This window comes from Capsicum annuum, chromosome 2 (assembly GCF_002878395.1).
Source record: "Capsicum annuum cultivar UCD-10X-F1 chromosome 2, UCD10Xv1.1, whole genome shotgun sequence".
Taxonomy (NCBI): Eukaryota; Viridiplantae; Streptophyta; class Magnoliopsida; order Solanales; family Solanaceae; genus Capsicum; species Capsicum annuum.
The window spans coordinates 142,317,519-142,341,661 of NC_061112.1; the positions used below are offsets into that span (position 1 = coordinate 142,317,519).

Consider the following 24,143-nt stretch of genomic DNA (forward strand, 5'->3'; position numbering starts at 1 on the left):
GAAAAATGTGAGGGAAGAATTTTTCAAGACAATCGGAATCATGGAAGATTAATTGGAGAAAACATTATTGAATTGGACCTCCACTCCACTCATGAATCATCGCCCGTCGAATAACAGTAACTTAAAACCTGCCATTTTCATGTCATGTCAAGAAGAAAAATAATGGTAGCCCTAGAACAGTCAACAGAAGATTCAAAGAGTTCGAGAATCAAAGAAGCCTAATCTAGAGGAAATCGAGTTGGTTAACTAGGAAGGCAATGACTCCATTGGACATTTGATCCTTTGCTCTATCAAGACAAACTCAATGCAAACGTCATGTCATCCATCGAAGTACTTATTTATATCCTAGTAAGATGGGTAAGAGTATTTTTAGGGCCATTATGAGTTTATGTATGAACTACGTTTGACCTGAATTCCCAAAAAGGGATACGTAGGCGACCTATGTCAGCTTTGGTCAACCCCTTAGGAAAATTTATCATTTCCTTTTATGTACGAACTATGTTTGAGCTGAATTCTCAAGAAAGGGATACATAGGTGGCCTATGTCGGCTTCAGTCAACCCCTTAGAAAATTTTATCCTTTCCTTTTATGTATGAACTACGTGATGACCTGAATTCCCAACAAAAGGGATACATAGGCGGCCGATGTCGACTTTGGTCAACCCATTAGATTTTTATATATATCCCTAGCGTAGTCTTGAACTATGTTTGACCTGATTCCTGCTTCAAGAGGATACTTAGGCGCCCCAACGGCTCGGTCATATTAACCCCAGGAAATGGAAACTGGGGCAGAATTTTTGAGAAGGAATCTCAAAAATTCATAAGAGAAGATCAACATCCAACAAGGAGAACGAAGACCAACAAAGACTTTGGATCTTCTCGAGTTGATATCATATCAAACAACTTTAAACTGGGGCAGAAATTTTGAGGGAGGCCTCAAAATTTCCACCAAACACTGGAATATATTTCAAATTCCCCAGCGCCAGAAGGCAAAGTCAAACCTTTAAAGTCACCAGCTACGACAAAGTCTAGGTGGACTTAATCTCTAGCTATGACATAACTATTTGAAGAACCCTCCAACAATGATGATGAGTTTTGGAAATCCTCCATCATATATAGTCAAAATCAAGAGGCAGATGTTCGTTGAGCTATTACATGACATGACTGGCAGAGATTTTCTAAAGTTTGTATATAAACTTTCAAAATTATTTGCTAAAATAAGACTACTTTTGAAAAATCTTTACAAAATCTTTTACTTAGTGATTACCTAGGCGTCTATGGGAGAAGGGAGCCGGAGTGGAGGTGCCAACATGAAGGAGCACCTGGGAGATGGCGAGGAGCAAACCAAGGATTGAAGGAGGTCAACACGGAGTAGTTTCACTCAAACTAATCATTTTTCTGTGGATACAGGGACCAATACACAAAAATGAGAGTCTCTTTCAGTAAATCCCCAAGCAATTCGGGAGCCATGCCAAAGCATATAATGCTTAAGAACGGTATTTTTGGGTAGCCCAAAAATGGATTTAATACCCATTTATCGAGGACCATTTGAATTGTCCATCTCATTTCTTGAGATCATGAAGGACAAACAAAGGCGTCTTCTTTTCTTTATGAACATTGTATTTAGAATTTTTCTAAAAAATGGTCGCTAGCAAAAGAGACTTTGTGTCTACTAATCATCTACTTCAAGTACATGTACATGTAGAAAGCAAGACGTAAACAAACAAACTCAGGTGAAAATGTTTTCAAATTGCCAAGAGGGTCATTCATATCATTGCCAAGAGGGCAATTCATATCATTGCCAAGAGGGTCATTGCATATTATTGCCTAGAGGGCCGAGGGTCATTTCATATCATTGCCAAGAGGTCCATTCATATCATCGCCAAGAGGTTTATTTCATATCATTGCCAAGAAGGCCATTTCATATCTGTTGACACACAAGACATAAACGTTGGCATCGAGGATATCATCAATATTTTATATCTGTTAACACGTAAGACATAAACGTTGGCGTCAAGGATATCATCACATTTCATATCTATTGACACGCAAGACACAAACGCTGGCGTCGAGGATATCATCAGTATTTTATATCTAATGACACGCGAGACATAAATGCTGGCATCGAGGATCTCATTAGTATTTTATATCTGTTGACATGCAAGACATAAATGCCGGCGTCGAGAATATCATCAGCATTTTATATCTATTGACATGCGAGACATAAACGCTGGCGTCGAGGATATCATCAGCAATTCATATCTGTTGACACGCAAGACATAAACACTGGCGTCGAGGATATCATCAGCATTTAATATATGTTGACACGCAAGACATAAATGATGGCGTCGAGGATATCATCAGCATTTAATATCTGTTGACACGCTAGACATAAATTCTGACGTCGAGGATATCTCATCATTTTATAAATCAGCATCTGAATGCATCAAGAGTACACGATTTGAAAGGATACCTTTAAGTTGGTGTCTAAAGATGGATGATGTATGAGATTTCCTAGAAATCATCAGCATTTAATATCTGCTGACACGCTAGACATAAATGCTGGCATCGAGGATATCTCATCATTTTATGAATCAGCATTTGAATGCATCAAGAGTACACGATTTGAAAGGACACCTTTAAGTTGATGTCTAAAGATGGATGATGTATGAGATTTCCTAGAAATTGACAATTTGAGGGTCATCTATAAGTCATATTATTTGAAATAGGATAGTGTGCAAGATCATCTATGAGTTGATAGCCTGTAGGTCATCCATAAGCCACAACAACATCTTAATCGGATAGTGTGCAAGATCTCCCAAAACTCAATAGTTTGGAGGTTATCCATAAGTCGTAATTAAATCCGTATCGGAGAATATGTGAGATTATAAAATTGATACGTCCAAGGGTTCTCTATAAGCCACGTCATATCCAAGATCTATTATGTGCAGGATTACCCAAGGACTAGCAATTTGAGTAATATCTATAAGTCATATTGTATCCAAGGTCGGATGATGTACAAGAAAAGCTAGCGATTAGAGGGATATCTATAAGTAATCTCTTATCCAAGGTCGGATAATGTGCAGGATTACCTAAAATCTAGCAATTCAAAGGATATTTATAAGTCGCTTCGTATCCGACATCAAATAATGTGCAAGATTATCCAAAGATTGGCAATTCAAGAAAAATTTATAAGTCGTATCGATACAAAAGATGAGCAAGACTTACCTGAGATCATATGCAAAAAATTATTATCAATAATCGGAGATGTTATCATGCCACATAAGAAAAGCACTATAGGTGACTCAAAAGGGTTACCGCATCAGTGCAAGATTAAGCAGTTGCAAGGACCGTTCTGCATAAAGTGTCGTCGATGTCCAAGAGAGACACCCACTTTGAAAACATATTCAACCGATAAATGAGATAATTATGCAACGACCAAGAGAGTTGTTGTGTCTATTATTGCAAGTTGTTTCCTTCTAAACAGGTACATGAAAGGGATGACTTTGCTTTTTAGGCAATAACTCACGTAGAGATATGGTAAAGACTATATACCTCTTTCGTGAATTATGTTTAGCACTAACACTTTTTGTTTGAAACATTGTCGAGAGCATCCGAGAGTATGAAAATCTCAAATCAAAACCACAGGTGAGGACAACTCGAGATAGGACGCAGCACAACGTGGACCTCTTTCTTAGCAGCAAAATGGGACATAGTCTAAAGAGGGACGTCAAACTCTTTGGACGCGAGCTAAAAGATGATCGCCACCACCAACTAACCACACCCCTGTTTGAAGGCATGTGGGTAGTTTGACATATTTTGATTTCATCTTCACCTTCGGTATATTTCTAAACTCATACCAAAGGTAAACATCACTTTCTTTCAGATTCGGGTGACAACCTACTTAGAATTTTTGGAAATTATGTCCAGGTAAGTTCTTGCCTACGGATGTGAAGGATCCTACATTCATGGTTAAGAGGTTACAAGCCTCTTTTCCGCAACTCGATCAACTTTTCACTCATTTCGAGCCAAAGATAGTCCAAAATAAAAGACTATCTTTTCTACCGATTGGGTCGAACTACAGGAAGTTTGATTCCCTGAGTCTCAGGGATATGTAGGCTGGGAACTATATAGAAAATTCGACTGCATTCCAACCTCCTCCCCAAATCCCTCCATTTCCTAGCTTTTTAGTTGTCAAAAACTCTAAAAAATTGAGATAACTGGTGATTTTTTTTTAAAATTGTGCCTTCAATCAAGCTTTATGAACTACAAGTAGTCTAAATTCTCATGTAACCTGAAATATGTAGGAAACCCGACCTGGGTTCGGCCATGAATTTATGAGACTCATGCAAAAGCCAACCTCTTTCAGTTTTGAATTTGTGGTCGGACAAAAATTAGAAACGTCAACCTCCCTTTGCCCAGGGTTACTTGCATCCACCTTACCCAAAAGAAGGGGGCAGTTGTTGACACCTAATTTTTGCCATCCATGACTAAATTTATTCCTGAGTTTCTTTGATTTTTAATAAAATTAAAATATTTATTTTTCCCACATTATCTTCCACCTCACCTTATCTTCAATTTTGAAATTTCAAAAACACCCTTCATTATTTTTTATCCCACATTGGTGGATGACAAGAAATAAATCTTCATCCTATCCTATAAATATTTTTCTCCCACATTGGTGGAAAAGAGGAAAAAAAATTTCATTCTCTCCTATAAATAATTTCACTACTTTGATAAAAAGGGGGAAAAGTAAGAGAAAAAAAGAGACTAGAAAAGTGAAAAAAATCCTTTTTGAGCAAAATAGTTATTTTTATTTAGTAAAAATTTTTGTTTCATAGAGTTGGTCGGCTAATCAAAAATTTTAAGTTGCTGGTGACGTTTTTTTGGTGGTGGTTGATTCCGACGAGCTTGTAGTCTCGTTTTGCTGCCCCCAAAAAGGTAAACACATCTTTCCTTTTTTTTTTTTTTAGTTTTCATTATCGTTTTCTTCTTCATCTTTTTTCTTCTTAGTTCATAGATATAATTTTGTTTGCTGAGATTGTATGTTGTAGATGGCCTTAAAGGCTCTAAGATGTTATGGTATCGATATTCTAATTATTTTCATGTTCATAATATAAAAATGAGTTAACAATAGTTGTATGTGTCTTTTTTTTTACTTTATTCTTTGATTATTTTGGATAAAGTTTCAATCTTTGCTTAAAAGAAGTATTTTATGCTTTGTTTAAACTCATTGTTGTTGGATATATTTGTTTTTAGCATGTAAAGTTATTTTCTTTGTGTTGAAAAGAATAGTTAATGTTGAATGTTTCGCCTTTTTAGCTTATTCTTTAATTATTTTGGATAAAGTTTAGATCTTTATTTGAAAAGGCATACCCATGTCTTGTTTAAACTCATTGTTGGTAGATATGTTTGTTTTTGGCATGTAAAGTTATTTTTTTATGTTGAAAAGAATAGTTAATGTTGAATGCTTCGCCCTTTCACCTTATTATTTGATTATTTTGGATAAAGTTTAGATCTTTACTTGAAAAGTCATATCCATGTCTTGTTTAAACTCATTGTTGGTAGATATATTTGTTTTTAGCATGTGAAATTATTTTCTTTATGCTGAAAAGAATAATTAATGTTGAATGTTTCGTCTTTTCACCTTATTCTTTGATTATTTTGGATAAAGTTTAGATCTTTACTTGAAAAGACATACTCATGTCTTGTTTAAAATCATTGTTGGTAGATATGTTTGGTTTTAGCGTGTAAAGTTATTAGTTTCTTTATGTTGAAAAGAATAGTTAATGTCGAATGTTTCGCCTTTTCACCTTATTTTTTGATTATTTTGGATAAAGTTTAGATCTTTACTTGAAAAGTCATACCCATGTCTTGTTTAAACACATTGTTGATAGATATGTTTGTTTTTAGCATGTAAAGTTATTTTCTTTATGTTCAAAAAAATGGTTAATATTGACTGTTTTGCCTTTTGACTTTATTCTTTGATTGTCATGTATAAAGTTTTGATCTTTGCTCAAAAGACAAACTCATTTCTTGTTTAAATTTATTGTAGGCGGATATGTTTATTTTAGTTGTAAAGTTGTTTCTTTTATGTTGGAAAAATAGTTACTATTGTTTGTTTCGCCTTAATAAAAATAGTAATTGATTAAATTAAGAATTTTTCATTTACTTGTTAATTATTTTAAGGGATCTCCAAAATCTTCATATAAGAGATGAAGTGCTAGCTTTATTTTTCATCCACGATGTTTATTATCTTTTTTCACATGTTTTTAAATTTGTCAAAATGATGATAAAGTTCAAATTTTTGTGGCTAAATAAAATTTTTAGATATTTTCGAGTCATGCATAGTATGATTGTGAAACAATATTTCACTTTTAGAAATGCTAAACTTTATTCTAATTTTCTTGCGCCTTTGGATTGTTATATGTGCTCTTTGTGAGTGTAAAGACTTGATTTGTGTCTCTCATTGATTCATAATATCAAAGGAGAATCAACGATTTTTTAGAAATAAAAATCATAGGTTGTTACACGTTTTTCAATAAGATGTTGGTTGTAATTTATATGTATGAATTTTCGTTAATGTCGCCTTAATTGAAATTTAAAGATTCTCTTTCTTGAAAAGTTAGCCTTTATTTTCTTTTGTTATATGGATTGGTGTCTATGTTTGTTCAATTCTAGAAATCATGAGTATTTTTCTTGTTCCTCATCCCTTTACTTTCGCAAGCTTACATTGTTTGTTTCTCGGATTAATTCATTGAATATGGTCTTCTTCCTTTTACCTTTATTCATTCTTAATATGAACATAAATCATGAGGCATGTAAATGAGGGAGATCGGCGACGATGAATTTTTGATATTTTGCTGTAACTGTGGGTTTTTCAGCGATTTTGGTAGGTGTAGTTATTCATGATTTGTTTAAGTTTCTTGAAATTTCGTGTGTTTTTGGTAAATGTAGTTTGTAATTTTGCTTCACTTAAGATGAAGGTCTTTCGAAAATAGTCTCTTTAGTTCCATGAGGTAGGAAATTTCTGTGTATACTCTACCCTCTACACGGAGTATGTTTTTGTTAAATTTTTTTAGAGGGGGGGGGGGTTGCTAATGGACGTGGGTTGTAATGGTGTTGTGATTACTAATAGTATTTAGCAGAGGTGTAATCTGGATTTAAAGTTTATGGGTTCAAAATTTGCCACCAAACAGTTAGCTAACATGTCTTAGTTATTGAGTCAAGTATATATGTATATTTAATAGATTCATGATTACAAATATGAGTCTAAGTAAAAGCTACCCGGTTCGTCCAAAGTGATAAGTAATGCTCTACCTCCGCTCTGGGTGTTTAGGAGAATGTGGATATTTTTCTCATTATACTGTTATCTGTCCTGAGTCGGGGGTCTATTGAAAACAGTCTCTTTACCTCAGATAGAGGTAAGGTCTGCGTACACTTTACCCTCCTATGTGGGACTACCGGGTATGTTGTTGTTGTTCTAAATTAAGCTTTAAAATTGCCTCATTATTCTCTGCAGAATGATGTTGGTCCAAATATTTTTATTTCTTATGGGATATATAAAGAACTTGATAGAGGTGACTCAGTGAACAATATGCATATTAACATGCGAGACCTAGTGAGTTCCATAATTTTCTTCCCATGCCATCTGTGTCTTCCTATTGTCCTTATATATCTGATACTTCAATTAGTGTTTCTTGTGTTTATCTAAAGTCGAAGCCAGTTGATATGCAAAGTGACTTGCATTACCTTTTGAGGATGGCGTTCTTTTATACATGAAAATATATATGCAAATATAATTCTTCAAGATCATTTGTTCTTTTCTTTTCTACGATTTAATATTTTTTTAAGCTTGAGCTTTCAATAGGTGTCTAAGATTTCTGGTGGACTGATCTATTAACAATTTGATTCTTTAGTCAGTTTGATATTGATAAGACATTAACCTGATAATGGAAAAATACCTGATCTTGACCTTATGTATAGGTAATCAGGAACATATATTAGTTTACACTTTTCCTTTACACGGTCTTACAATACAAATCCTGCTTTCAGCTGATGAATAATTTAGGCCGCTCTTTTTTCTCTGTAATTAGGTATTCCTTTTGGTTCACATCAGTGAGGTCAAATCAAAAGGTTGGCAGAAGACGAAGATAGAAAAGACGTAGAAAACCTTTGCTGAATCTGATCACAAAGGATTTCCTGGTGATGATGCACTTAATGTTTCAAGTGAAAGGGATTTCTCCAAATTTTTGCCTGGTGGAGATAGAGGGAATGGTCAGGATGCTGATATGGATTCAAATGCAAATGAAATTATGGTTGACCAAGAGAGCAGAATTACTTCTCAGATTGGTGTGGATACTTTAGTGATGAAGATCTGAACGATTCCAGTTTAAACAGCTCTGGCACAGTCACTCTAAAGCTTTTTGGGATGTCTTTAGGAGGCAAGATGTGCCAATGCTTATCGAGTATCTAAGATTTCATTAGAAGAAACATGGAGATTCAGACCATTTAATGGATGATTCTGTAGGTTTACTTCTCAAATCTAATAATTTGTCCACGTTTTTCTCTCTCTATTTATTGAGGTCATAATATTTGCTTTCAACATTATTAGTCTCAGGTGGCCAGTCCTCTCTACGATGGAATAGTATATCTGAATGAACATCATAAGAGAAAGTTGAAAGGATTATTTGGTAAGACTAGTAGTTTCTCGTTGTTGCTAAAGTTGACACTGTGATTATAAATCTATAATGGAAGACATGATGTTTCCAAGTGCCTTCATCATGTGCTGACATTTTGGCCTTATAGTATCTTTCCCCAACTTTAAATTCTTAACCACTTTATGCTTTTCACAAAATAAATACTTAACCCCTACAATATCTTTTGATAGTTGTTCATTTTTATTCTTTCAGTTGGTTCCTCCCTCCCCAAAACTTCCCACCACCCGAGAAGAAAAAGAAGGAAAATAATGTTGCTCTATGTTTTAGAATTAAATGAACGGACATTGTTTCTACTTGCGTCATATACTTGCCTCAAAATTGGTTATTGGTATTTTGAAGAAACTTTTCTTGAGTTCTTATTTTTTTGGAGTAGATTGTTTTGCTTTTAGTTCTCAACTTCAGGATATATAACAGGGCCCTAAAACTGGAATCTGATACGCAAAACCTTAAACCAAAGTACCTCGCTCACCTGCTAGAAAGGAAGGATTTTTTTTTAAATAATCATTTTCACTAGATGGAGGATATGTCCTCCCAGTTAGAGAATTGGTATTCCTACTAATCGCTAAAAGGCTGCAAAATATTTTTGTTCTTTACACTAGGTATCTAAAAGGTTCTGAAAAATTTTCAAATCCTCCCCTCTTTCAGAACCATTTCTTCAAGTGTTGGTCAGGGTGTATCTACTATCTATGCCACTCTTAAGTTGTCTGAGGTGTTTGTAAAGAAAAGTTCAAAACATTTCGTAGTGAAAGATTTTGTTTAGATAATAGATATGTTAAGTGAGGAGCTCAACCCCTTGAAAAAAATCTCTATCAAAGCCATGAAGAAAATGCCAAAAAGAAACTTTGTTAGTTTGCGATTAAGGAAAGTTCTGCTGATTGCCTATCAAACAACGTCTGATTGCTCTTGCTGGTAGAGAACTTCTAGGTGGAGATAATGGTGCAGCAACAACAGGTGTAGTAGGAGTAGCAGCTGGAGCATATACTGGTGTAACAGGAACAGCTATAGGTGAAGACGAGGCTGGTACTGTAGCTGGAGCAGGTAATATTTTATACCACCAGAAGCTCCAGTACCCCGATAGAAGTTGTGATATGCCCTCTCGATTTTTCATATTTCATATCTTTTCCTTTCTTCTCATTTTTATTGATACTAGATTACACTTTTGAATTGTTATCGCCTCTAACAACTTATGCTCTAGCTGATCCTATGGCTAGCTTATTTGACACTTCCTTTAACATGAAGTCGATTTAAGTGTATGGCTTCATATGTTTTTTTGAAGAGACTAAAGAACAATGAAAGGAAATGCATATGACACATATTTAACTCCAATGTCTATTAGCTTTCTTGAAATTTTTGGCAGTCATACTTTGATGTAATCTGGTCTTTTGTCGTTTCTATGGATTTATAGTAACATCACATACTGAATATAGGAGACATTCTATGTCATACTCTAAATCATTCTGATGGATATGACTTCCTTGTGAAAGGATTGAGAAAAGGATATTTTGTTTGTTGTTTTCAGAAGTAATGTGTGTTTTGCTTTAGTTTCTGATATCTGGCTACTTAGTCCAGTATAATCTATTGTCGTATGACTTTGAACTTGCATTATCCAATTTGATGTTCTTCTTCTACCAGAGCTCATTGAAGATCCTGGACACTTTTAAGTGGATGATGATTTATTTTCCCTGTTTCTATCTATCTGATGATAAATATCTACCTTTACAGTGTGCAACTGTGCATTACCTTGTTTTAGACTTTCTTGTATTTTAGTAATATCAAGGAGTATGACAACATGATTTTGTAATATATTATACCAGTCTGAAAAAATATAACAAAACGACTTTGCAACATTCATCTAACAAGGTTTTGTCTCTCTAAAATATTTTTGTTGATCTTATTTCTTTACGATTAGATCATTGGTGATCTCATGTTTCATTTACAATCTTTGCTGAATGTCTAGGTTGATTGAAGAATGTTGGCATCTGGATTCTTTTATACGGCTAACATTTTCGGAGATCATTGTGAGCATGAATAGAATTGTTGCAAACTGCTCAAAGCAGGATGGTTGAAAGATCTCTAACGCTTCCCTGGTAATACTTCTATTGCATTATTTTGCATATTTTGGATCCTTTTTCAGTTGTTTTCCAGTGATCTTGCACTTTAGTCATTTGCCAGCTCTATTTAACTTGAATTAAGCATGCCTATTATCTAAAAAATAACACTTGAATAGCTCATTGTTGTAGATGGTAGCAATCCTGCCCAAGGGGATATAATTGTAATTACTGGAGCCACGCTTTATGCAGTGAGTAATGTTAGTGAGATAAAAAAAAGGTAAGGAATCACCAAGTCGCTCTCTCTCTCTATGGAGAAGGTGCAGCGGTTTTAGCTATTTTAGCTATTTTAAGTTTTTCATAAATTTGGTTATGCATTTCGAATTTGTAACATTTGTTTTCTGTTCTCTGAGTATGGAATTTATCAAGGTAGAAAATCATGTGTTAAAGATTTTACTTTACTGATTAGGCTGCACAAGATCATTGAAAAACAATAGTACTATAATGAGCAACAAGGAAAAAAAATGAAAGATGAAGTATCTATGGGTTGATCAGATTATTGCAGAAAACATAGCGCTACAACTGGTGATGGCATTTAATTATTTACTGATTTGAACCTTCAATGAATCAAATTTTAATATTTCAAATACGACTTAAAACAATTGTGTAGATACCTTATGGGATTTGCATTTTTTGCGGGTGCTAACTTTATGCTGACATTGGTAGCTTCCTTACTCACTGTTTATTTTGCACCTACGGCTTCTGGACCTAGAGTTTTAGAAATCAAAGCCTATTTCAATGGTGTAGACACTCTCATTACGTTAGGAGAAACTAACTCTTAGTTAAGGTGCGTGTATCAAAGCTGATAATTCAAGCGTGGACATACAAAAATGTTCCAACTCTCTGATTTTTGATAAACAATGTTGAATCTTTTCCACTTAACTTCATAGATCATTGGAAGCATTGGAGCAATTTCAACAGGATTAGATCTTGGGAAAGAAGAGCCACTAATTCACATTGGTAGTTACATTGCTTCTTTATAAGGTCAAGGTGGATCAGACAATGTAAACTTAGCTGGTATTAGCTCCGATAGGGACAAGCGAGATCTCATCATATATGTCTCATCATCAGGTGTTTGTGATGCTTTCCATGCTCCAGTAGTTGGCGTCCTATTTGTATTAGAGGCAGTGGCAACATGGTGGAGAAGTGCCCTCATCTGGAGAACTTCTTTTACCACCGTGTTGTCTCGGTAGTACAAGGTCTTCATGGAATACTTTCAAATCTGGTAGTTGTGTGGGAGAGGCGGACTTATCATGTTTGATGTAAGTGGTGTAATTGTTAAGATTCATAGCAAAATTAGGCGTTGGGCCCGTGCAAAGTACGAGCTTCATTATCTAGTTGTGTTATAATTTATTATGTATATAAATAAAAATTTATATTAATACGAATATAAATGTAAATCGTTTCAATTTAATAACATGTGGAAATCATTGTTGCAATAGATCAATAGACCATTGCAATAGGTAGTTAAAAGCGTTGCAACAAAATAACAAAAGCGTCGCAATAGATACTATTGCAACGGTTTAATATCGTTGCAATAGAATCTATTGCAACAGTTAGTAACCGTTGCAATAGATGAAAATAGGCGTTCCAATAAGTAATGAAATAATTGTAATAGAAACTCAAAAAGTGTTACAACAGAATAACAAAAGTGTCGCAATAGATACTATTGCAACGGTTAGTAACCATTGCAATAGATAAAAATAGGTGTCTCAATAAGTCAAAAAATAGCCATCGCAATAGGTCAATCTATGGCAATGGTTGTCAGAAACCGTCACCATAGCTCGACTTACAGTGATGATTTAGACAACCATTGCCATAGACCTATCGCAACGCCCACCTATAGGACGTTTGCTGAAGCATTGCGGTAGAGCTATGACAACAATTTTTTGGTCTATTGCAATGGTTTTGCAACCGTCACCATAGGGGTAATTTCTAGTAATGTGGCTTAAGATACGAAGTGCATTTCTTGACTGTATTGATGATTTGGGGTCGGAGTTGCATGCCTGCACATCATGCATTGCATTTCATATGGAATAGGAGTACACGCGTGCATAATATTATATATATTTATTGAGATCGGAGTGCACGCCTTTACGGTATATTTATTGAGATCGGAGTGCAAGCCTGCAAGTATATTTATTGAGATCGGAGTGTACGCCTGCACAGTATAGCTATTGGGATCTGAGTGTACGCCTGCACAATATATTTATTGGAATCGGAGCAGTGGCGGAGCCAGAATTTTGATTAAGGGTGTTCATATTTTTAGAAAAAAAAGTGGGTCATAAAAAAATATTGTAAACCGTATCTTGAAGAAGAAGAACCTATGAACCAAACTAATCATAATACAAGTTCTCCTACTTGAACACACCTTTTAGAAACCGCAACAAGCGTTAATTGAAGTTGATGAGCAAAACAATGAACCGAGTGAGTCGATCTACTTTTTTGTCTAATTAATGTTTTAAGACCACCTAACTCACCTTACGTATTTTTTGCCCTATCATAACATTGCCCTCATACATAAGCAAAGTTATAGAATGGTGAGCAAGTACATCCAAAATTGGTTTCTTTAGAGATAAAGCACTAGTATCTTTAACATGAACAAGTCCAATAAATGCTTCCATCACAAATCTCCTTTTATCAATATATCGTAAAAAAAATAGTCATTTGCTCTTTGCGTGATACGTCTCTTGATCCATCAACCAACAAATCAAAGTAGTCACCATCTAAATCCTTTTTATATCTTTGATTGTTTCAATCTTACACGCAGTCACAATATCTTTTTGAATATCATGAGAAATCATTTTATTATTTTTTGGAAATTTTTTTGACGCATAAGGTTTAATGTCATCACATCTATCCGCAAGCCAAGAAAGTGCTTCAATAAAATTACCTTTGTTCAAGGATGATTCACTTTTATCATGACCGCGGAGTGCTAAATCTTGATTTTGAAGAAATTAGACCACATCGATTGAAGAATTTAACCGAACTCGATATTCATTCTTACTTTTCTCGTCCAACTTGTAGAATGCAGCCTCAATAGATTATTCTTCCCTCATAAGATCTTCACACTTCTTTTTAATTGATTATGAATGCTATTCGAAGGACCAATGTGTATTGCAAAGCTATCTTTTTGTGCCAATTTCTAAATCCCTTCATTGAAAATGTATTACCACCACCTTGATGAATGCTTTCGCCTTGAAATAAATAACAAGGCAAACAATAAGCTGCATCTGCACTTACACTATATTCCAACCAATCAAAATATTCATCAAACCATTTAGAAACAAAACGACATGGAGTTCCAAAAAAGTCTATTTGAGGAAACTCATGATCTCGAGGTTAGCAAGGATATTTTAGAATTATGTCCTTCTTATCTCATCACGAATGTTTGGAGGATAACTCAAAATCGGAGGTCTTTCAGCGGGGTCAGCCTTTAGATCATTTACATCAAATTTTTATCTCTAAGAAGACTGAGATGGTATTTCTATTTGATCAACATCTTCATCTCGTCGGGATTGATTTTGAGACGTGAACTTATTTTTGAAACTTTACGAAAATACTTCTTCAAGCTCATTGAAACCTCAAACTAAAATAAAAATCAAGCGCATCACACTTATTATTCAATTTCAACAAATAAAAAAATTATGAATACTTGAAACATTATCCTATCCTGCCAAATAATATTAACGAGCAAGTTATCTACTAGATAAAACTAGAATATTAAATTACTTAGTTCAAAACCAAAAAAAAAAAATACACAAAAGCAAGTTTAAGGGGAAAAAAACTAAACTAAAAGATAAGAGGAATTGAAGAATACCTTTTTACAATTCACACTCCAATAGTTGATGAAGAAAAATTATATTGATAGTCCGTTGAAGCTTGAAGACTTTAACATTAAATTTTATTTTATTTTTAACAATAAGGTGGAGAAGATTGTGAATTTGTGGTGAAGGAATAGAGAAGTGTAACTGTGTAAGGGTTATGAACTGAAGGGAAAGGGACGGGTTTAACTTTATAATTTAAGTTTGACCTTTTCTTTTTTAAATTAAAAAAATGTGCTTTAATTATTTAAAAAAAAAGTCAGCTTAGCAGCAAAACAATAGCCAATGCTTTCACATTAGTTTGGCAATTGGGCTTCATGCCCAAATCTGTTCCTTCTTTAAAATTAAAAAGGAGAATAAAAACTTTCGTGGGCTTTCACATTAGTTGGGCAATTGCGCTTCATGCCCAGATCTGTTCCTTCTTTAAAATTATTCCAAATTAAAAAGGAGAATTAAAGCAACTGCATCTAATGGGAATCGAACCTGCATCGCCAACACGAATTTGCACACCCTTGACCACTAAGCTATGCATCTCTAGCTTGTCAAGGGTGTTCAACAGTATGTATATAACCATATATATCTATATTTAACCTATATACTCGAAAAAAAATTTGGCAATAGGTGTTCATCTGACCACCCTTCGCAAGTTGTAGCTCCACCCTTGGATCAGAGTGCACGCCTGCACAGTAAATGGGCCTTGTGAGTCCCCTATGGGTCCTGACGTGAAATCCATTGCTCGATAGGTGTACACAGCATATGCATTGCATTGCATTCATGCATTGATTCATTTGGTTCAGATTGGTTAAATTGTATTTGTTGACCTTGTACTTATTATTTATGCGTTATTTAATTCACCGGATTGAGAAATTCTTGGATTGTGTTATGATATCCTTATTACTGTTAAACTTGACTATTCAGTTAGATTAAGGTGGTTTTCCTGAGTGTAGGTTGTATGTTTCTTTTTAGATGATTTATGTGATGTCACTCATCACCACTTTGAAATAGGGTCGATCGACGATGCTTGCTGAGTACACGTAGTTCCATACTCACTTTTACTTTTTCTGCACCTTACGTGCAGGTATAGATCCGACGACCTCCGAATATTGATTTTCTATGGTTCCTTCTTTGCTAGCATCATTGGAGATTTGAGGTAGCTACTACTGGTTTTAGAGACTACTGAAATCTCCTTCAATCTTATTCTTATGCATATTTCATATTTTGAAAGACTCAAACTTTCTTTTAGTTTTGTATTTAGTACCTTGTATTAGTGACTTTCAAACTTGGGATTATCTACGAATTGACTTTACTAGTCTATTAATCTACTTATGAGATTATTCAGGTTAGTTATGTTCTTATTTTCTTCCGCTTCTATGAGTTTGAGATGTTGTTCTTGGAATTGGATATGTGGCTTACCTATCACGTGGGATAAAATAGGTGTCATCACGGTCCCAAATTTGGGTTGTGACACCTCTTTCTTGGAGAAAAGATTTTGGAACTCTATAAATAGAAGACCTCCTCCTTATACCATAACACAATAGCATCCACAATGTAGTCGTTTAAAGAGTTTTGTTTAGGGGGAGATTTTCTCCAAATAGGTTTTTAAGTTTTTCAATATTATTTTTAATATGTAGGTCATTTGACCAAATCATATTAATAACATATTTTTAGTATTTGTTTTTCATTGTCATCTGAACTATCGTCTTCTATGATTGGCAAACTATTAACTTTCGCATGATGCCCTTTCGATTTCGAACCAAACAAGTGGTATCAGAGCTTATGGTTCAAAGATGCAGTGGTTTGGTAAAACGAGGTTGAAGACAAGTTCAAGGCAATTCAAATCAATTTGCAATCAATTTGATGATAATGAAGATCTTTTGTCCAACTACATGTGGAGAACAAGTTTCAACCATATTTTCAACATTCCTGTTGCTGCATCTTTAAAAATAAAAATAAAATATTATTTTTTAACTCATTTTTAATCATTATATTTTAAACTTTATTTTTAACTATGGCAAGCAGCAGTTATGAAGATTATATCAAGAATGAAGTTTGTGCATGTGATGTGAAGAAAGCGGATTAAGTGAAGAAAATCAAGTCAAAAAGGGGAGATCGGTTAGGATTTTTGCCCTGATTTTCTTAACAAAATTAAGTTATACCTTTTTTGAAAGGAAAATAAAAGTAATACCATAATTACTTTTACTTTTCCTAAAAGCAAAAATATAAAACTTTTTCATATTTGACAAACTTCTTCTTGGAGAAAAAGGTTTTGGAACTCTATAAATAGAAGACTCTCTTCTCATACCATAACACAATATCATCCATTATGGTTTAGATCTATTTCAATTCATATATACTCAAATACAGCTAGTGCATTTCAGTTAACTACAGTTAGTGTATTTTTGCCACTTTTAAATCTTTTTATGAATAAATACAGATTAAAATAGATCTCAACCATAAACTATTTTATGATACATATGACATGAATCTTCAAGGTCATTGAATATTACTTGACAAAATGGTACTTGGACGTGGGGCTTAGAATATTTTCCCCCTTTTCCGGTAAAATATTTGGATTTTTCATTTTTCTTAAGATTTCATTTGCTGGATTTATAAATAAGGGCAAATGTGATTTTTTTAAAAAAATAAAAATAAAACTTATAAGGATAAATATACGTCACTTTGTAATGGCGAAGACACGGATTACACAAGTATCAACTGAAAGTAAAAGTGTCCCATAGCGTATGATATAGGAGGAAATTTTTTCTCTTTTCAGTTATGTTTTCTTAAAAAAAAAAAAAAGAAAAGAAAAGAACTTGCAAGGAACTTTAATTTATTGTCTTGTGAAATTAAGATGGTTGATTATTAATCTATTTCCGCAGATCGATGTTAAGCATCGAATGTCAGCCAAGAAACTAGAAAATATGGAGAGGGATAGGAAAGGAAAATGTTGCCATTCAATTGGTATAAATAATAAACATCACGAAGTTGTAAAATTTAGAGTTAAAAAAAATATTATATAGGCAAATGGAGAAGATAAGAGACTCTATGTATTATTTTATGTAGAAAATATTATAATATTTAGCTATTCATGTATTACTTATAACATCTTTACATAAAAAAAAAATATATAGATTATATTACATCATAACTTATACATATATTAGTTATGTGAATTTCTAAATTACAAATTAAACATCATATTAATTTTATAAATAAATAACATTATCTCTTTAATTACCAAATAAGGTAGCATAACTCATTCCAAATCATTCTACCAAACGATCCCTTAAACTATTAATACCACTACACCATCCTAAGAAGTAATGGTCCACTTTTATAAGCAGCTTCCCTTCATGCATGCCCAACAGAATAGAAAAAATGAGTTGATATACATATCAACATGAACAAACGAAACGTCAACCTTACTAATAGCACCCAATTTCATACATTTACACAACACCACCACTTAATTTCACTAAACTACATAAAATATCTACCATTTTTATTAATTATCAAAATCTCCTTAATTTTTTTATAAAAACAGCCGAATACATACACAAACACATAAATTTTTGAATACATAATTACACAAACATATAAATTTTTGAATACATAATTTTAATTATGTATCTCCCTTTGGTCTAGTTGATGTATTATTATCTCATCAAATAGTTTCAGAAATAAATATATCTCAGTAATTGAAATTATATATCCGGATGCTAATTATGAATTCGAACAAAAATGAAGTAATTAAATGTTACATTTTAAGTTTAAAATTATATATCTCAACTTCAAACGTTACATATCCGGATACTAATTATGTATCCAAAAATTATAAAATAAGAAATTATTTATAATTTAACAAAGAGTAGGAAAAGAGAGTAATTAGCGAAAAACTTATTGAGATTTATTTAAGTTTTACTATAATTATTACCAAAAAGAAACCACAATATACAAAATAAGCAATCACACAGAAAGAGTCGATTGGAAATCAATTAATTAAGCTGGATTTAACAGCTAGTGTTGTTGCAGAAATGATGGGGAAGCAAACTGGAGGAGCTCTTTGTTACTTTCAAAAAATGGCATATTTTTCTCTCCCAAAGTGACTAGCGCATCTATCCCATCTCCCTTCGGGCTATCCATCAAATACAAGAAGTTGTTTACTGGATTTCTTCGACTCGCTAGGCCCTAGGGTCACTCTTACGGGTCTGCCCCATCCAAAATCAACTGCATCGTACATATCCATATTGCAGAAGCTGCTACACAAATACAAGTCAGGTTTATGTTCCCCTATTTTATTTGAAGCTAATTTTATTATTTCCATTGTATGTGAGGCTAGCACCTCCTTTGGATTATTGTTATGAGCCTTCAACTCCTCCTGCAATTCCCATTTAGTCTTGCGTAATTGAGCGACGTAATTAGGGACTTGTATGTCATCCTCCGTAGCTGCAGTTGAGGCGAAGAAAGTAATAAGGTTACGGATGGTGTTTTGCTTGCACAGCGTTGGGCGTAAACCCATCACATTGCACAAACCAGACGGTCGGAACGAGCCCAATTCATCACTCGCTGCAGTCACTCCGCATTTATGAAGGAGTGCTGCTGCCACTTCAACTCGAGTTGGATTCTGCACGTGGGAGTTGGTTGCAACTATATACTTAAGTTTGTTCAAACTGGAGGACGGGATATAGTACCGTCTCGTCACGGGTCGTTGTGGTTCGCGTGGCTCCGTATTTGGTACAGCGGCAAAGCCATTCATTGCTGGGAATATATCATCTGTACCGATCTCAAGGCCCGATGATTTTGGGAAATCTGTTGAGATGGTCCCTCGAGTTGTAGAAGCCCAATCACCAAGGAATTTTGCTGAGATGTATATGCTGACTGCTATTCCACCACAACTGAAATGATTCAATTGGGCCACTAGTAAACTCCCCCGGCCCTCGGATGAAGAAGTGGCCCAAGGCAAATTCTGAGGGAAGACTAAATCGAGAGCATCAATGTCGGGATCGTTGAGAATTTCTGAGATTGGACAAGTGATCCGGACATTAAAAAACTCGGCACCAAAGTCATTGCAATCAATAAAAGCGTTATCCTCGTTGAGTCTTCCCGTAAAGGGATAGTAAGTGGATAGTACATTTGAAAGTGAGTTTCCAAGATGTTGAGATATGTTAGCATTTGGAGGGGGTTTAGAGTAAAATGCGACCAGGGGACAGTATGCATGACTGGCTAATTGATCAAAGAAAGAGAGATTTTGACGTCTAATTAAGTGAATGAGGGGTGGGTGAGGAGCGCTTGATGATTTTTGGGGATGTTGAAGGAATTGTTAAAGCCATCATTTTCAACTTAATTATAACTAGGAGTATCGTCTAATTTGACAAACAGCTTAGATCGACAGCCTTTGCACTTCCATGCTGGTATAAATAGGCACGTACACACTTTCCCATTGTGGAAAAGACTTGCTCGCACGTCTTATATGATAGACACCTACTGATCTTTTATAGATTTATGAGTTGACCAAGCTTACATAATGCCACAACAATTTATTCTTACTGCCGTTTGATTGGTTATTGAATTATAACTGCATGCCACGATACAAGAAACATTTTAGAAGCATATATGACTCAGATTATATAATTTTTTTTTGGTTTCCCAGGTATCTTTTACTTCTAAAGTTTTGCTTACACCAATATCTTTAGATGTACTTTTTATTATACTAGTTGAATATTTTTTTTTTGTTTTTAAAGTCAAATCTTTACAAAATCATTAATTACATTCTTATTACGTACTTAAAACTTTTAAAAATTTAGTAATTCTTAATTTTTTCTTATTCTAACGCTTTTATATTTATTTCTAGATTTTTCAAATCTTCTTAAAATCAAATTTAGTTGATTTTGAATTCTTAAACTATTGGAAAAAGTATTAGTTGTTATTAATTTCGATAACTTCTAATAAGAAAATATTTTATCATAATATATTTAATTAATTTTTAACTCTTAAATATTAGGAAAAAATAGTGAAAAATCGATTTTGTCTAAAGCAAAGACGTTTAATGAATGACAAAAAATTCGAACAATATTTCTAACGCCCTTCACACTTTTAATATATCATATATATAGAGAGATTAATATGAAAAGGATTGCAATTTATAATATTTTATATAATTTTTGAACCTCTAAATTTTAAATATTGAATTAATCTATGCAATATATAACCCCTGCGGTGAAACCATATCCTGTTGAGATTTGATCAGCGTGAAACAAGATCACAAATTATATGAAGAAAAAAATAGGAAAATCAAAAGTAGTACATAGTTTGAAAATATGAAGAAGATAACTTATTTATGGATATCAGGAAAACCCCTTCAGGTTGCAACAAATTGTCATTTAGTTGCTGAAAATTATTTCACTGTACCATATATAACTTGAAACTCTTATCAGAAACCCATCAAAAGCTAAGTGCTTTTCCCTAAATTAAATATCTTCAAGTTACTACAGTTTCTGTGAGAAACTATTTATTAGGTATTATTGTGGGAGACGAAGCTGAAATCTACTATTATGAAGACCAAAGTCAGCTTGGTTCACAATATTATCACTCGTGTGATTGACTTTATAGTACTTGTGACGTTGCTTCCTATTCAGAATGCATGTGACAGTTTGACTGATGATCCATGACACAGAAGGTTGATAATAATATTTCAATACAATATATTTATTTCAAGTTACGAATTTTCTCCTTTCAGGAATGGATAACATAAAGTTGATACAGAAAATACTGGTGAAAGTCTAATACATTTAACTCTGAAAATCAAAAAATGACTAGCATGAAGAACTCTATTTACGCAAATGGCCCATTCTAGTCAAAGAAATATGTCAAAAAAAGATATATTTATTTATCACTGGTCTTCTTGAGATCTTCCTTCTTGTATCCTTTCTCTTGCCTTCTTTGCCTGCATTGTCCATTCTCAAAATTTTTAATTGCAAGAATATAGAAAGAGAAAAAGGAAAAATGCCCCCCCAAAAAAAGAATGAACCTGTTTTTCCCAGTCAGTGAAACTTGTAACAACAGATAGAATGATGGATTGTATAGTAGAACCAACCACTATTCCAATCCAAAGGCCCTTTGCTTTAAAATGTAGAATGAATCCTAACACCACTGCTAAGGGAATTGCTATCAAATAAAATGCCCCTATATTTATGTATGCCCCTACATGCTGCCATCCACTCCCCCTTGCTATACCTGTTTTTTCATTTCAAAAAATTAATCTGACTCCAAAAAATTTCTTATAGAGCAGTGTAGTTTTATTTACATCACATTTAACTACACTATGCGCGAATTTTACTAAAAAAACTACAAATGCAAAAGATGGATGCTTGGAAACTAACCGGAGATGACTGCTTGTAAGCTGTCTGTGACAATGGATAGACATAGAAGAGGAGTCATTGATGCAATATAATCCACTACTTGCTTGTCGTTGCTGAATGCTCTTCCCAATATATGCCTGCTTCCGAACATACTTGTGCTTAACACTACTGTCTCTATTACTGCAAGAAACATTACTACCTGAACCGCCACTCGAGCCTTCTGAGGATTCCCAGCTCCCAATTCATTCGAAACGCGAGTACTTTAAAAGAAAAACAAATTTAAGACAAACATTCTAGAGTAATGGAGTAAGATTATTTTGTATGAGTTTTCACTGATTGAGTCAAACCTTGCAGCAGCTCCAAATCCATATGGTATAGTGAAGTGCAATGTGGAAATTGTTAAGCTGATTAAGTGTGAGCCAAAAAAATATACTTTATCAGAAGCATTTCTATTGAAATTCTCATAAATTCACCAATATGAATGGGCTGTCCATTAGAATATGGTACCATATTGACAACACTGATGTCTCAAGTCTTGGATTTGGTAAAATGCCTGATAGAAGAGTAAGCACTTCAAGTGACCACCATTTTAGGCTACAGTAAGAGTATTCCCATATTAGAATATTTGAGTCATTCAGATATATAACAATATGTGAATACTTCATCCAATTGATCATCAGGCATTAGGAATTCATTCCGGAGGACGATTATTTACCAAACCATCACAGCAGAAGGGACTGCCAAACGGAAGAATTCTCTAATACCGAAGAAGGCATCCATGGAGAAAGGCGCTCGACTCTTCTCACACGATCTTGAATATTTGACATAAATTGCAAGAAATAGTACATATAGCCAACTGGATACACTGAAGGCTACAGCAGCTCCAATGTTTCCTAGCTCCAATTTAAATATGAAAGCCCAACTTATCGGCAAGTGTATGCATAAAACAGCCAAGGAAGATACAAGCATAGGAAGAATTAAGCTCTGTGTCTGCAAGTATCTAACTAGTGGCTTAGAAATTGCACCACCAAACAAAGCAGGGATTACCCATATTGAATACTTGCGCGCTTCAATTGAGATTGAATGATCTTGTCCAATCAATATAAGCAATTTGTCCATGAAAAAACACAACACACAGATTGGCACGCATACAAGAAACAGAGAGATTATAGCAGTGTAAGTATATGTACTGAGTTTGTGGTATTGCTGAGCTCCATATGCTTGTCCACACAGTGTCTCCAAACCACCAACTAGCCCTGACTGATCCAAATTCACAAAACTCAGCCAATCAGTATGATCGCATGCATAAAGGAGAATCTATGGCGAGTTCTGCAGGTTCAACTAAACTCATTGTTTTGAATTAACAAAAAAAAAAAAAAAAACTAGAACGTACATATAAAATAAGATCCTATTATGAATCAACTAACTTCAAATTCTGAATTCGCCTCTGAACTAAAATGCAGAGCGGACTTACAAGTAGGCTGAAACCAGTGACATTAGTCAGAGAAGTAGCGATGGCAACGCTAGACAGGGCTAATTGTCCAAGATGTCCCACCATCACCATCGATACAACTTGCAAGAGGTACTGAAACACAGTGACTGCAACCATTGGAGCAACGATGCGACTCGTCTTCTTTAGTTCTTGAGATAAAGCATTCCAACTTATTTGCCATCTCTTTTTTGATTTCCAACGTTGTGGCAACTCCTCTTCCATGGTAGTTCTCCTTGTTTCCACGTTAACAGACGAAGAACGTTATAATATTCACAATTGGAAAGATATGCCTTTTTTGCTTTGTCAGATACATGTTATAAAGGTATTTTTGGCAATTATTAATGTGATTAGCTGCAATTTTAGTTAACTAGCAAATCCCATGTGTTTTATTAATGTGATTAACTGATCATCCACTTGGATAGTTTTAAGAATTGAGTAACTGTTTTAAAACAAAATGTTAGGTGATTCTTTCCATCTAATCTAATCTAGTATTTGTGGACAAAGTTATCTAGTATTTGTTGCTGACGAAGGTGACAAATATCCGTGAATTTAAGAATGCGCGAAAGTTAATCCGAATAATACAGATTCGTCTTATTTTTCAAGGTAATTTAATGTCCTATTGGCTTGTTCCTATTTTTGCGCT

The 24,143-nt window shown here is 34.2% G+C and overlaps 1 protein-coding gene and 1 pseudogene across 1 annotated transcript; both read right to left on the reverse strand.

Annotated features, from left to right (window-relative positions):
- Window positions 1-18,667: 18,667 nt before the first annotated feature.
- On the reverse strand, window positions 18,668-19,955 carry LOC107858312 (annotated as a pseudogene).
- A 1,419-nt stretch (window positions 19,956-21,374) lies between these two features.
- LOC107861345 (protein DETOXIFICATION 14-like) lies at window positions 21,375-23,842 on the reverse strand. The gene is made up of 7 exons (XM_016706686.2): window positions 23,483-23,842; window positions 22,724-23,268; window positions 22,516-22,602; window positions 22,356-22,412; window positions 22,030-22,268; window positions 21,678-21,883; window positions 21,375-21,593 (listed from the first exon to the last, which is right to left on the reverse strand). The coding sequence occupies exons 1-7, from the start codon at window positions 23,720-23,722 to the stop codon at window positions 21,540-21,542; spliced, it is 1,428 nt and encodes a 475-aa protein (XP_016562172.1). The 5' UTR covers window positions 23,723-23,842; the 3' UTR covers window positions 21,375-21,539.
- Window positions 23,843-24,143: the final 301 nt, after the last annotated feature.